At 36.0% G+C, this 13,044-nt stretch overlaps 1 protein-coding gene across 2 annotated transcripts in view; it reads left to right on the top strand.

The window, feature by feature from the left end:
- Positions 1–3,655: 3,655 nt before the first annotated feature.
- The window catches only part of LOC306988956 (uncharacterized protein), a 170,650-nt gene continuing 161,261 nt past the window's right edge, over positions 3,656–13,044 (top strand). The window contains exons 1-5 of one of the 2 annotated variants that reach the window (XM_079594201.1): positions 3,656–3,818; positions 5,139–5,462; positions 8,366–8,500; positions 10,570–10,725; positions 12,454–12,765. In XM_079594201.1, coding sequence (XP_079450327.1) covers positions 3,773–3,818; positions 5,139–5,462; positions 8,366–8,500; positions 10,570–10,725; positions 12,454–12,765 — 973 coding nt within the window. In that variant the 5' untranslated portion in view covers positions 3,656–3,772. The remainder of the gene's footprint in view (positions 3,819–5,138; positions 5,463–8,365; positions 8,501–10,569; positions 10,726–12,453; positions 12,766–13,044) is intronic. The other variant, XM_079594202.1, reaches the window with a different exon arrangement.

Here is a 13,044-nt window from a genome sequence, read left to right as displayed (position 1 = left end):
TCACCATATCCCCAGAGTTAAGTACATACCCTTTTCATCTCTGTGCGCGCCGTAACTCTGTCTGACGCACCCATATTCTATATTCTATATATCTATATAACTATCTCAGAAGGCGAAGCACTGCTACTTCTACTCCGCCCAAGTAGTAGTGCTTCGCCTTCTGAGAATATAGTTCCTAGTATGTATACGCTTAGAAGAGGGCTGTGTCTCACGTGACCTCGTTATTTGTACACGCTGTGACTATACAAATCACAACATGTAAATAGGAAAATGTTTCCTATTTTTTTGTCACTTATTGGGAGCAGTATGCTAGCTGGAGCCGTTTACCTCCAGTCTTGTGCTAAGCTAGGCTAGCGGTGGGTCCGTCCATAGACAGTATATAAGATGGACACAGCGACCCCATAGACTTCATAGAAGGAGAAAAGTGAAGCCCATTTGAAGCACTCACTTCCTGATCGCCAGGCGTACTGCGCAGGCTCAAACTGAGCTTGGTGACGTGAGCAACGTGTCTGACAGTTGTCAGTCTTCTAGTAGCTGTGCGGAGAAAAATCTGAATCATTCCCTTCCGAATCTCGCATAGACGGAGAGCGTGAGCATTAGCTGTCTATGAACTAGCAGCAGGAGCAACTTTATGACTCTCTATGGGCTTCTCCCTTCACTTTATCGGACTTTATGACTCCACGTCCCCCCGATCGCCAGCTTCTCCGCCGGTTTATACGGTAATTTCTCTACAGTGCGACAGAGAGTCGCGTGGGTTATGACGCAATCGTTAGCCTATTTTTACAAAAACGGCTTCTACGGGGCCATAACGTAAGATACAAGGTAATGGAGCCTTTTATACATTGTCGTGTTTCTTTAGAAATAAATAATGGACAAATGGAGTCTTTGGACGCCTCAGATGTAAAGTTATTCGCTGTCAAAGTGACGCCAAAATGAATGAGAGTCTATGGGATGCTAACAGCAGGTGAAGTTCTGCTACAATGGCGGCTCCTGGGGAAGCTTCAGTTTCCGGCGGATGGATTACCCCCTTGGGTGCGTCAGACAGAGTTACAGGACGCACGGAGATGAAAAGGGGATGTATGGACTTATCTAACTCTGGGGGATACGGTGAATAAGCTAAAGTCCCAAAAAGTCGGCGTGTTCCTTTAAAGGAAAGGTTCAGCTAAAAATGAAAATTCTGTCATCATTTACTCATCGTCCAGTTGTTTCAAACCTGTATGAATTTCTTTCTTCAGCTTAGGAGTTAGATAAGTCCATACATCCCCTTCTCATCTCTGTGCGTGCCGTAACTCTATTTTTGGGTAACTCTACTCTTTAGTTAAACCATTTAGGGCCTTATAGGTCAGTAGCATGTTTTCTAATTGATACAGAACTTAACCAGTGAAGAGATGATAAAACTGGTGTTATATGATCATATTTTCTCTAGCTAGAATAGAGTAGATAGAACTCTAGCTGCATTTTGGACTAATTGTAGCTTGTTTATCGAGCATCAATCTAGTCTAGACGTCATGAAAATGCATGAACTATTGTGTTTGAGACCCTTGACTTCAGACACACAGCTCTAATACTCGTAGAGGGGCTGTATGTCATCTTTCCGTTGCAGCACTTGCTTGGTTTAGTCTACTTTCAACAAATGTGTGTGAAAATCTTAAAGGAAAATAATGTCTTTGTCGATTTACCCACCAGTCAACCGCACACACACATGCAATAGTAAACAGGAGCAAGACATTTGTCAACAGAAACCACATTCATTTGGGTCAGTTTTCCACTAAACTACCCTGAAATAAACTCAGACCGCAGCAGGTTTCGCTTTAACTCAGAAACTGAGCTTGAGAGTGTCTTAAGTACTCAGTGGAAACGTGTTTTAACTTGCAAGAGAAAAAACAAGTTTATTTGACGGTTTTTATTCCACAGAAAAGTCATAATTACCTTCACACACACTAACGCTCAGACAATCCAGGAATAATTAACACATTTTATTTGTGATTGTTTCTGTGTTATTGTCCTTTTTTTTTTTTTTTTTTTTGATTCTTGTTACACACTTTTTGTTCGCTTTTAATTCTAATAGGCTAGCCAATCAGATCAAACTCATGTTTAGAGTTGTTTTTAGATAACGATTCAGTAGCCATGGAATGCAAATAATCTTAAATAGAAATCTGTTCACTGATCTGATCAGTTCTGAGTTCGTCTCAGTTCTTGCATTTCAGCATCTTCTCTTCTCTGCGGTTACAGACCGTGTCTATAGAGAACAACAGCATTAACCAAACCTCTCCCTCTTTTACAAAACTCATGAAATACACTGAATAGAGTACATTGAAGAAATAAGTTTACACATTAATTCTTTGATTATGTTGTTATTTTCACTTCTCATTTCATATATTTTTTTGTGTGACTTTGAGTTTCCAGTAGACCACATCCTGTGACTGTCACTGTCTCGGCAGACACAAACTGACCCTCAATGTTCTCATATTATGTTGTCTAGGGAACAACAGCATTAAAAACCCTCTCCACCTTTTCCAAACCTCACTAAAAACACTGAATAGCGTGCAATGAAGAACTGACTTGATTCAAGTCATATTATTTTGTACACAGTAATTCTGTGTTTGTGTTTTTATCTCACTTCTCATTTTACAGCAATTATGTATTTTTGTTAATTTCAGTTCCTAGACCAATGACATATAAGCTATTTGAATTGTTTTTCAACTTGTTTAACATGATGTTTCAATAATAATAATAATCATCATTATCATCCTCATAATCTCTTATTATTAAGTCTTTTGCAGCAGGCGAAAAGTTTCAGTAGACCACATCCTGTGGACAGTTTCTGTCTCAGCACACATAAACTTTCACTCAATGTTATTGTGTATTTAAAGCGCTTTTCTGTGCACAATTTAAAGTAAATGTGCATTTGGAGAGATATAAAAGTTCAGGGTGTTTATTCATTCCCTGCTGTCATCACATTTTGCATTTTGTTTGATGTAGGCTATAGATATGTGATTACAAGTAAAGCTTGACTTGCGACAACTTCTGATATTTAGCCACAATTTCAAAACATGACACTACATTTAGTATTTAGGCTATATGTTGCACATCTTCGCCTCCTAGTGTCCTGAAATGAAAATGTCCGATTCATAGGTAACAGATTGAAGTTGCCCTCACGATGACGTAACAGAACTGTTTATTTGAACATTTGTTTATTTCAAACATTTTAACTGTTTTCCTATCAAAATGCATAAATAGCTAGTTGTAGCCTATTTTTTATTTTATTTTATTTTTTTCACAAAGTAAATTATGACCAAAACAGGATCAGACTGTTAATTTAGTTTTATGGCGATTGAATGCTCATGGGTAATATGTGCTAATATGCAGATCGCGACAGGTGGTTGAGTTTTAAACGTTTAAACTTTTTCTATATAAAGAACTTGTAGGCCTGCTGAATCTGTACTGATTAAAACAGCAGCACTTGTCTCGATTCTGTTGACAGGTCCAGTTATTAGGCTATATGATACTGACAAGATTAATCAGAAGATTAGAAATATCCAGAATAAAATATCATGTCTCTCTCTCTGTGTGTGAAAATGTTCAACCTTTTTATTAACTCTATGGTTCACTTTGGAACACTGGTATGACGTAACACATCCGCCAGCACCTTCGCAGAAATCACGTGACTAGATCTGTTTGATTAGAGCCCTCATCATCATCATCATCATCAGTTGGCTATCCTGGATCACTGCTGTCATTCAATTTGGATGCGGTAAGAAGTGACATCAATATGAGGAACCTTTCTCTCCTTTTTGGGCTTGTATTACTTGTCCACGGTGAGTCACGTTTATTCGACACTTTCAGTTTTCAAAAGGCGCATGCTGTTAACTGATTTTTTTGTGTGAAATTCTGAACCAGTATTTCTTACCATTCTTAACAATTATTAGGCTACCTTTATACAAATAGACGTTGTGATAAATAACACTGTGAATAATGACAGGATGTCATCATCATTAGAAGTGTAATTTTAGTAAGTTAGCGTGTGTTTCATGTGTGTTTGATAATGAAAGCTAGAGGGTGCTGACGGCCTGCAATATTCTTATTTTACGTGAAAACCGACAACACAAACAGTGTTGCTGAAGTGTTGTTGCTTATAGTGGAATAGAACAGAAAAAAATCAGAAAAACCATTCGCTGTTTTGGTCTATTCAGGTTTTGTGAGGTAATGTTGTCAGCCATGGCGCGAGAGAACAGCTAAGACACAAATAAAGCACATTAACGCACCGGATGTTGGTGAACTGGATATCCTATCAATATCATAGCATTTTAACGTTTCTTTCTTCTTAATTTAATTTAAGGATGATGCGATAATGTTTATTGCATTACAACTTTCAGTGGAACTAGGTCTAAACCGGAAATAGAAAACACGTGGTATCAAACTCGCGAAATTACAGAGAATTTGTATTTCTGTTTCAACCTGCTCCTGTAGCAGGTGTGTGTGGGTTTGGCTTGTTTCGTTGTGGTGATAAGTTTCTATTTCTTCAGAATAATTATGCCACCCCACCACACCTCGTTTCACTTTAAAGATTGCAGTTAATTATTATTATTTTTTATTGTATGATTGCACGAACAAAACCATTGCCGGGGATAGGCTAGTATTGAGAATTACCATATAAATGACGTTTTAAGGGCTTTGGAGTTGCTGGATGTTAGGTGTGTCCAGTCCAGGTATTTAAGTTCCTTACAAAAAAAACCTAAAAAGTAGGACTTAAGGACCCTGAAATTTAAATTTACAATAAAATAATTATATGTTTAAACTAAGGTTTATTTATTTGTGCATGCATGCTTCTGTTTGCATGTGATCTTCCTGATACAGGAACTTACTTTTACAAGTCATGACAGGTTTATAAACACACACACAAAGGCAACAGATCTGTGCTTCACAGTAGCATTAGCTTTACTTTAAAATAGTGTCAGGAATCATGTCAGGAAATCGAATTGCCTGAATCTTTATTTCCCAACCTGTAGGCCTATATTGTTTATAGTAAATGGAATGAGCATGTCACAGTTAAATATGTTTTGGAAGTGCATGTATATGGAAATATTGACATTACAAGCATAATCTCTGTTTAGAAACTGTTTCTGTTTGTTCCTCAGGTGTGTTTGGTGTTGATGAAGTGTCAGTGTCAGTGATGGTGGGAGATTCTCTCACTCTAAACTCAGATTTTACTGAAAATGGAGATGAGCTGCAGTGGAAGATTGAAGGTGAAAGCAATATCATAGCACAGATTGATAGAGAAGCCAATAAGATCTCAGTACCTGGGAATAATGAAGAGAGATTCAGAGACCGACTGAAGCTGGACGAGAAGACCGGGTCTCTGACCATCACAAACATCAGAACCACAGACTCTGGAGTTTATGAACTAAAGATCAAGGACAGCATGAATGAGAACAAAAACAGATTCAGTGTCACTGTCCGCGGTGAGTAACTCGGTGTGATCATAATGTGGATTACCTGTCTGTGAAGATGTGTTGAAATAATCACAATGATACACAATAATCCTTTATGAATAACTGTTAAGTTCCTTAAGTTCATAATCACTTATGATGATTGAAATCGCGAAATAGCCTTAAACGATTACAAAATAAACTGCAAAATGTTACGTTTTCTAATATTTATTATTTAATGCATGGATTGCTTCTGGCAGGATTTCAAAGCACCAAATGCGAGTAAAAATCACAGTTGAAACGATATGACTCGACAGTTGCCCTTTTCAAACTTTTTTTGAATTAATTTTGATTGCTTGATTTTGAGTGTGATATTTAGTGCGATCATCAAATCGCAATGGTTCTGATGTAATATAAACAGTTTTAATTCACCGGAAATGCTACTCTGCAGAGCTTGAGTCGCTTATAACTTGCATTTGGAAATGCAACATGCGCCAACCATCTCCCAAATTCATATTTATTTTTTATTTTTTTTATAAATATGTTGTCTACAAAAATAAGCACTGTGGTTTTCCGCCAAAATAAAAGCTAAATGGTTTAACGTTTAAATGCAGAAATTAAGTAGTGCTAGGAAACGATTAATCACGATTAATCGGATCCAAAATAACTGTTGTAAAAATTGTTTTTACTAATTGTAAAATTTACAAATTATTTTAATTATTTAATAAATAAAAATTATGAAAAATATATAAAATTAGTGTTTGTGTTTACATAATATGTGTGTGTACTGTGTATACTTATTTTGTATATATGAATACACACATGCATGTATATATTTAAGAAATATTAATATATATTTATATATAATATAAATATTTCTTAAATGTATACATGCATGCATGCATTTACAAACGTAAATGTTAGTATTGTAATTATTGTGGTTCTATCAAATAATAAAAATAATACTGATCATAATAATAATCATTATTAATAATCATAACTACTAATAATATATTTTTTTAATTTAGCACATGCCTGATTCATATTCAAATAAGATTAAAGAGATTTCTTAATGTTTAATATAATTGATCCAGCAAACAGTATGTTTTTAGAAATTCAAAAAAGATACTAAGAGTAAATATTTACTCAATTAAAGGCAATAGAGAAGCGATGCGAGGATCTAAAAGCAAGCGGGTACTTCATATAAACAAAATATAGATCTAGTGAGCACGTGGAAAACTGGGATTTTTTTTGTTTTACATTTGTACTCCGACTATATTTTTGAAACCGTTTACACTGGTAAAAGCATGCTATTTTGAGAAAATGTATTATTTTAATGTTTTTAGTGATTACTATAAGGAAGTTCAATCATTTAATTTAATTCCTGTAATGTTATTTAAATATTTCATTAGCATCATTGTAATTGCAACTAAAAGGTTTCAGTCAATTTTTTTTTATAAGTATATATGTTCTCCGCTTTGCATTTGTTGTTTTATATTTTGTATTCTTTAAGCCATGAGGAAATAAATCCTGTTATCACAAATGAAGTCCTATGTCATGTTGCGTTACAATTTTTTTTTTTTTTTGTGGCTGAAATGATTTTTTTGGCTCCTTTATTTTCTGATACCCATATTTTAATTTGTTTTTATCACAAGAGTAGCTAGAAACAGGTCTTAAAGATTCAGTGTCAATCTTAAAAGTGACACAAAACCCTGATGATCTTGTTCTCCAGCATGATTTGAGATCTTCCAATGGATGAAAGAACATCTGACCGTCTCCATCAGGGTTTACCAATGTCCTTCCAACCCGTAACACCTTCGTTCATCTTCGCAACACAAATGAAGATATTTTTTATGAAATCCGAGAGCTTTCTGACCCCTCATAGACTGCAATGTCATTGCATCTTTCAAGGTCAAGAAAGGTAGTAAAGACATTGTTAAACTACGTGATTACAGTGGATCAACCTTAATGTTATGAAGGGACGAAAAACTTTTTGTGCGCAAAACAAAACTAACGACTTTATTCAACAATCTCTTCTCTTCCATGTTATTCTCCTACCCTGTTGACCTAAGTAATCACAATGCCGCGCTTCTGGGTTCTACGTCAAAACGCTGCCTCACTATTGGCCGACCCCTGGGTCAGCATCACACGCATGTGCCGTGGTGCTCACGTGACCAGCCTCGGCCAATGGTGAGGCAGCGTTTTGACGTAGAACCCAGAAGCGCTGCATTGTGATTACTTCAACAGTGTTGGAGAATGACGAGAAGAGATTGTTGAATAATGAATAATTTTTGAATAAACGAAGATGAACGAAGGGCTTGTGTGTTTGGAAGGTCACGAGAGTGAGTAATTAATGACAGAATTTACATTTTTGGGTGGACTATCCCTTGAAGGTCACGGACACCTAGTGGTTTGTGAGGGAACTGCAGGGGGTTTGTGAGTTGATGAAACATATAAAATCATAATAATGTTAAATTAAGAACAAAAACACTTAAACTAAAACAAATGAAATTTTTTTTTTGTTTACCTGCACGCCATGTGATCATTAACTGACATTAGAGAACCATTTACATGCAAATGGATCGTTAATTTATTGAAATATTAAATTCCCGGGGGGACTTCAAGAAAATACTTTCGGTCCAATGCCTTCAGCTGACAAAAAAATTGGGAATCTCTTGATCACATGATGAGTGTCACTTATTACATTTTATTACTCACAAAATAGTACACTATCTGAAATATTTCTTGTTCGATTATGTTAAATCATATTTTATTTCTTTGTTTAAAATCTTTCTCTTATTTTCACATTTAACTTAAATTTCGAGTCACAAATATTCAGGGTCCCATGCATTTTTGCCCCATAGTAGGCCCTACATGTACATTTAAAAATTTATTAATTGCAGCATAAGATTAAACCATTTCCGTTTGTTCTCCAGATGTGTTTTTTGTTGATGCAGATGGAGTAAAGTCAGTATCAGCGTCTGAGGGAGATACTGTCACTCTACACACTGGTGTTACTCCAATACTGAGAGATGATCAGATACTGTGGAAGTTTGGAGATCAAGTCTTAACCTTTTAACAGTCGCCCCGCTAGTTGAGCTTAAACCCAAACCTGACATACACACACTAAAACTGTCACAGTTCATGAACCCTCTGGACTACATGATTCATTCTGGTCTCTTTAGAAAGATGAGAGTTGTGAGTTTGATGTTCAGGTGTCATAATTAATTATATTACTAGGAAAAAATGGTTGGAGAAGATTAGATATTTTGAAAAAGCAATTATTATCTAATTTGCATAAAATATATTTAGGAATAAACATATAAAACTGTGCCAGAACAATTTGGAAAGTAATAGTCAAAGTCTGAACAAGTTAGAATTGAAATCTGAAGCTGAAGAAACTAAAAATTAGGTTCCTGTAGTATTTTTTTCTTGGTGAAAGCACATTTAAAAAATACAAATAAAAAAAGGACATTTGGATGAACCGAAAAGAACGATTAGCAATTAATAGAAGGTGAACCACAACATAACACTATTTATAATTGAGCGCAATTGGTAAAGCTGCAGTTTATGAACATAAAATCAGTTTTGCTTTGTCTAAACAGTTAAGCTGCAAAAGCACAATGTTTCATCACAAGTGACGAACATGACTAGATGTCTGACATTTAATTCTGCTCTTTATTCTCGGTTAAATTTCAAAGTCTGATGTAAATATTAAAATCTGTGATTTCAAACTGTTTTTGTCATCCACTCTTCAGGCATGTAGCATAGCGCTAGTACAGCACACTTCTCTCTATTATTGTGTAGCTTTCTCAGCTACTTTTCATATTACACTTAGAATGCAAACTCGCATTAATTCCGGCTCCAATCTGGTATATAACACACTTATCAACATCCAATCAATTCTAATATATAAAATCAAATCCTGATTATTATTTTTTTTAATTGAATATCCTGTTTTTCTTGGTAACACATTACATTATAGATGCAAAATGGGTTTTGAAATCCGTTTCATGTTGATTTTAACATTTTAAAGTGTGTTAAGGTGACGTGTTTTCAGTGTTCGAGTCAGCAATAAATCATTTGTAGGTTGATTCCCAGAAAAGTTTAACACCGTGATTGTGTGGTGCTATCAAACATTGAACTGTTTTTTTGAGCATCCAGAGCAGACTGACATAGCAACACTGGCTAAACCAATGAAGTAAGTTTGGTAAAAAACCAGGGGGTTAGACAGAGGCAGACAGGCTTCGGGAATTTGAATATTTAGTGATTATCATTATTTTTGGAATTCCATTTCAATGCCAGTGATGCATAAATTACACAATGCACTTTCTCTAGGAATACAAAAACATAAAATACCTAACTACAAACTTTTATGTTTGAAACCTACACACAAGACTGACTGAACCAGAACCCCTCCCCTCCCCCTCCCCCTCCCACCAGAAATATCTGCTCTGTAATTATCTGTATGTTGGCTGCATTTTCCATCATTCAGAACTGTATTATCATTACACTGGCTGACTGTGTGCAGTGAATATTATAGTTCGGGCATATTTGGACGACACATGAGTCGGTGGCGCTGTTAGAACATTTTGAATCACTGACCAAACAGCACTTCACAAAGAACACTGGGGGAGGGGTTACTCTGTACATGAGATTCTAGCGAGCAAGATGATGTAAAGTTGTACTACTGAAATACCTCATAGAGTACATCATTTATTGACGAATCGGCAATAATTATTATTCTCTGTGAATATATGTTACGTAAACAAAGCTGATTTAAACGATATTTCTCTTAAATTAGCACTTTCTGGACTAAAACTCTGAACTGATTTTATGCTCTGGATTATTGGCAATAAAACCACCCCTGTTTTGTATGATTTAATGGATCTGTCATCTTCAATGGACAAAAATAATTAAAAACTCCCCAATTTAAAGTTACGTGTATCTCTCTATAAGAATTAAAATGATGTTGTCGCTGTGACATTATGATCGTAAATATCGATGCTCAAGCCTTTAAACTTTAAAATTACGTATTGTTTGTCAATTTTAATGAAAATTGTGATAGTAAAATCATTCAGTAAATGCTAATTTATAAACATCAGAACCAGTGATGGTCTTGCGCAAGTTAATGGATTAAACAGCCCTGTTGACGCGAGATGGGAAAACATTGATCTGAATGATCAAACCAGAGACCTCAACATCAAAAATATCCGCATCAATCAGTCTGGGGTTTATAAAGTGGAGATCAACACCAGCAGAATGATCTTACGCAGAATTTTCTATATGACTGTTGGTGAGTAGCTGTTCTGTTAAATTCTTGACTCTCTAATGACTCAACAGTTAGATGCTCATATTAACTCTTAAGCCTTAAGGTCATAAGGTCATTTATCATCACTACTGGTGTACAGAAAGATAGTCATGAAGTCAAAACTTTAGTGTCATGATTGGGCATGTACAGTATTTAAAAAATATATATATAATTTATATAAGGGGGGGGGGGGGGGGGTAGTACTATCAAGGAGGCTAAAGACTTCAGTATGAGGGGCTGTATAGTCCATAATTATTAAAAGGCTTATACAAACACTAGTGAAACGAAAAGCATTGATCAACCTTAGTGAAATTCCTTCATACGCATTACTGAAATGAGAGAAGATTTCGGTAGTTGATAAGAGGTCAGTTCACTTGAAAAGGAAGCTTGGTCCACTTTTCTGTTTAATTTGGCATGTCTCACAAACGTCGCTGTCAGAACTCAATGGACCAAACCGCGCAACCGACTCGCAGGGAGGACATGTTGGCAAGTGACACCGAACGGACGCCGTACCTCAAGTTAATCTCACAAGAGCGGCGCTGACCACATTACTTAATTCATTACTGCTCTGCAGAAGTTCAGGTGTTTTTCCCTGCACATAAGATTAAAAATCCAGATAGCATACACATCCGGGCCTCATCTGGGCCAACTATGGCACATATGGCTCAGTTCTGGCAGCTGCAAAGGTCATATGGGTCGTATCTGGCCCACTCACATCAAGCCTGTTTTAGTGTGAGTTGTGGCTTGCTGTGTGTGGCCCATGTGACCTTTGCTGCTGCAATAAGCCATATGTGCCATAGTTGGCCCAGATGAGACCCGGATATGTATGCTATTGTCAGCGATCGGGCTGAGTCATCGCCGTAATTCCATGATGTACTGTATGTGGGCCAGAAGAATGTGGGAGATGTGGGCCACAACTGGGCCAGATGTTATTTGCTATCTGGGAATGGACGTGCTCCTCAAGACGACTATGGTATTGTAAATCGTTCAAGTTTCTGCTTTGAACAGCTCTTTCCATGGCTACATGCATGAAATTCTTCAATGTAGCCTGTCAAACACTAATATGAAATAAATGTAATAACTTCATGGTGATCTTCATTATCTTATGTGCAGGAAAAAAACACCTGAACCTCTGCGAAACAATAATGAATTAAGTAATGTGGTCAGCTCTGCTCTGGTTGGGGTTATATTCGTTTGTGCCTCTGTAACACCTCGCCATTTGTCCCACTTAACCGCCATTGCCTAAAAGAGTTTGTGAGACATGTCAAATTAAACGGAATTGAGGACAAAGCTTCCTTTTCAAATTAAATTACCTCTTATCAACTACCGAAATCTTTTCTTATTTCAGTAATGCGTATGAATGAATTTCACTAAGGTTGATCAATGTTTTTCATCTTGAGGACATGGGGAGTGAGGTTTACACGCAAGGCTCGGACTGGCCTACGCCTGTTACATCTGCCAATTAAATAAACGTCATCAGCTGTTTTATTGTACAGCATTATTCATTAATCACAAGTTCATTGAAACATCATCAAGTCATTGAAATCACAAAATAAAATGTAAACAAATTATTATTTAATAACAATCCAAAAATTACATCTGGGTTATGAACTACATTTAATGTAAATCATGTTCCCTGAAACTGTTTATTAAAAAATATATATTATTAAGATGTTTAATCATATTATCTGTATGTGCTTGTTGTTGTGACAGATGGAGTGAAGTCAGTATCAGTGAAGGAGGGAGATACTGTCATTATACACACTGGTGTTACTGAAATACAGGGATATGATATGATATTGTGGAAAATTGAAGATAGTCTCATTGCTGAAATCAATAAAGAGACTAAACGATTCCTAATAATTGACAAAGATAATGAGAAATTCAATGGCAGACTGCAGATGCATCATCAATCTGGATCTCTCATCATCAGTGACTCTGAAACCAAAGACTCTGGAGTTTATCATCTGAACATGAGCAGCAGCTCACACACCTTAGAGAGGACCATCAGTGTTACTGTCAGTGGTGAGTTGATCAGATCTTTAAGTATCTTTCAACAAAAGAAAATCTATGAAAGAAATGAAACATTGTATAGAGAAAATTAACATGATTCCATAATTAAATTAAAATAAAATGTTAAATTAAAATTAACATTATTTGTCACACAGAACCTTAGATTCATATTTCAAATACTGTATTTGTTCTGTATAAGAAGAGCAAAAGGTTGTAATTAAATCAGCGAAAACAAAATCTGTCACAGAAGAGCTTTAGTTAGGATTTAAAGTCCCCTATTAATGTTGTTTA

Source organism: Phoxinus phoxinus, assembly GCF_949152265.1.
Source record: "Phoxinus phoxinus genome assembly, chromosome: 20".
Taxonomy (NCBI): Eukaryota; Metazoa; Chordata; class Actinopteri; order Cypriniformes; family Leuciscidae; genus Phoxinus; species Phoxinus phoxinus.
This window is presented reverse-complemented; position numbering and strand designations above follow the sequence as displayed.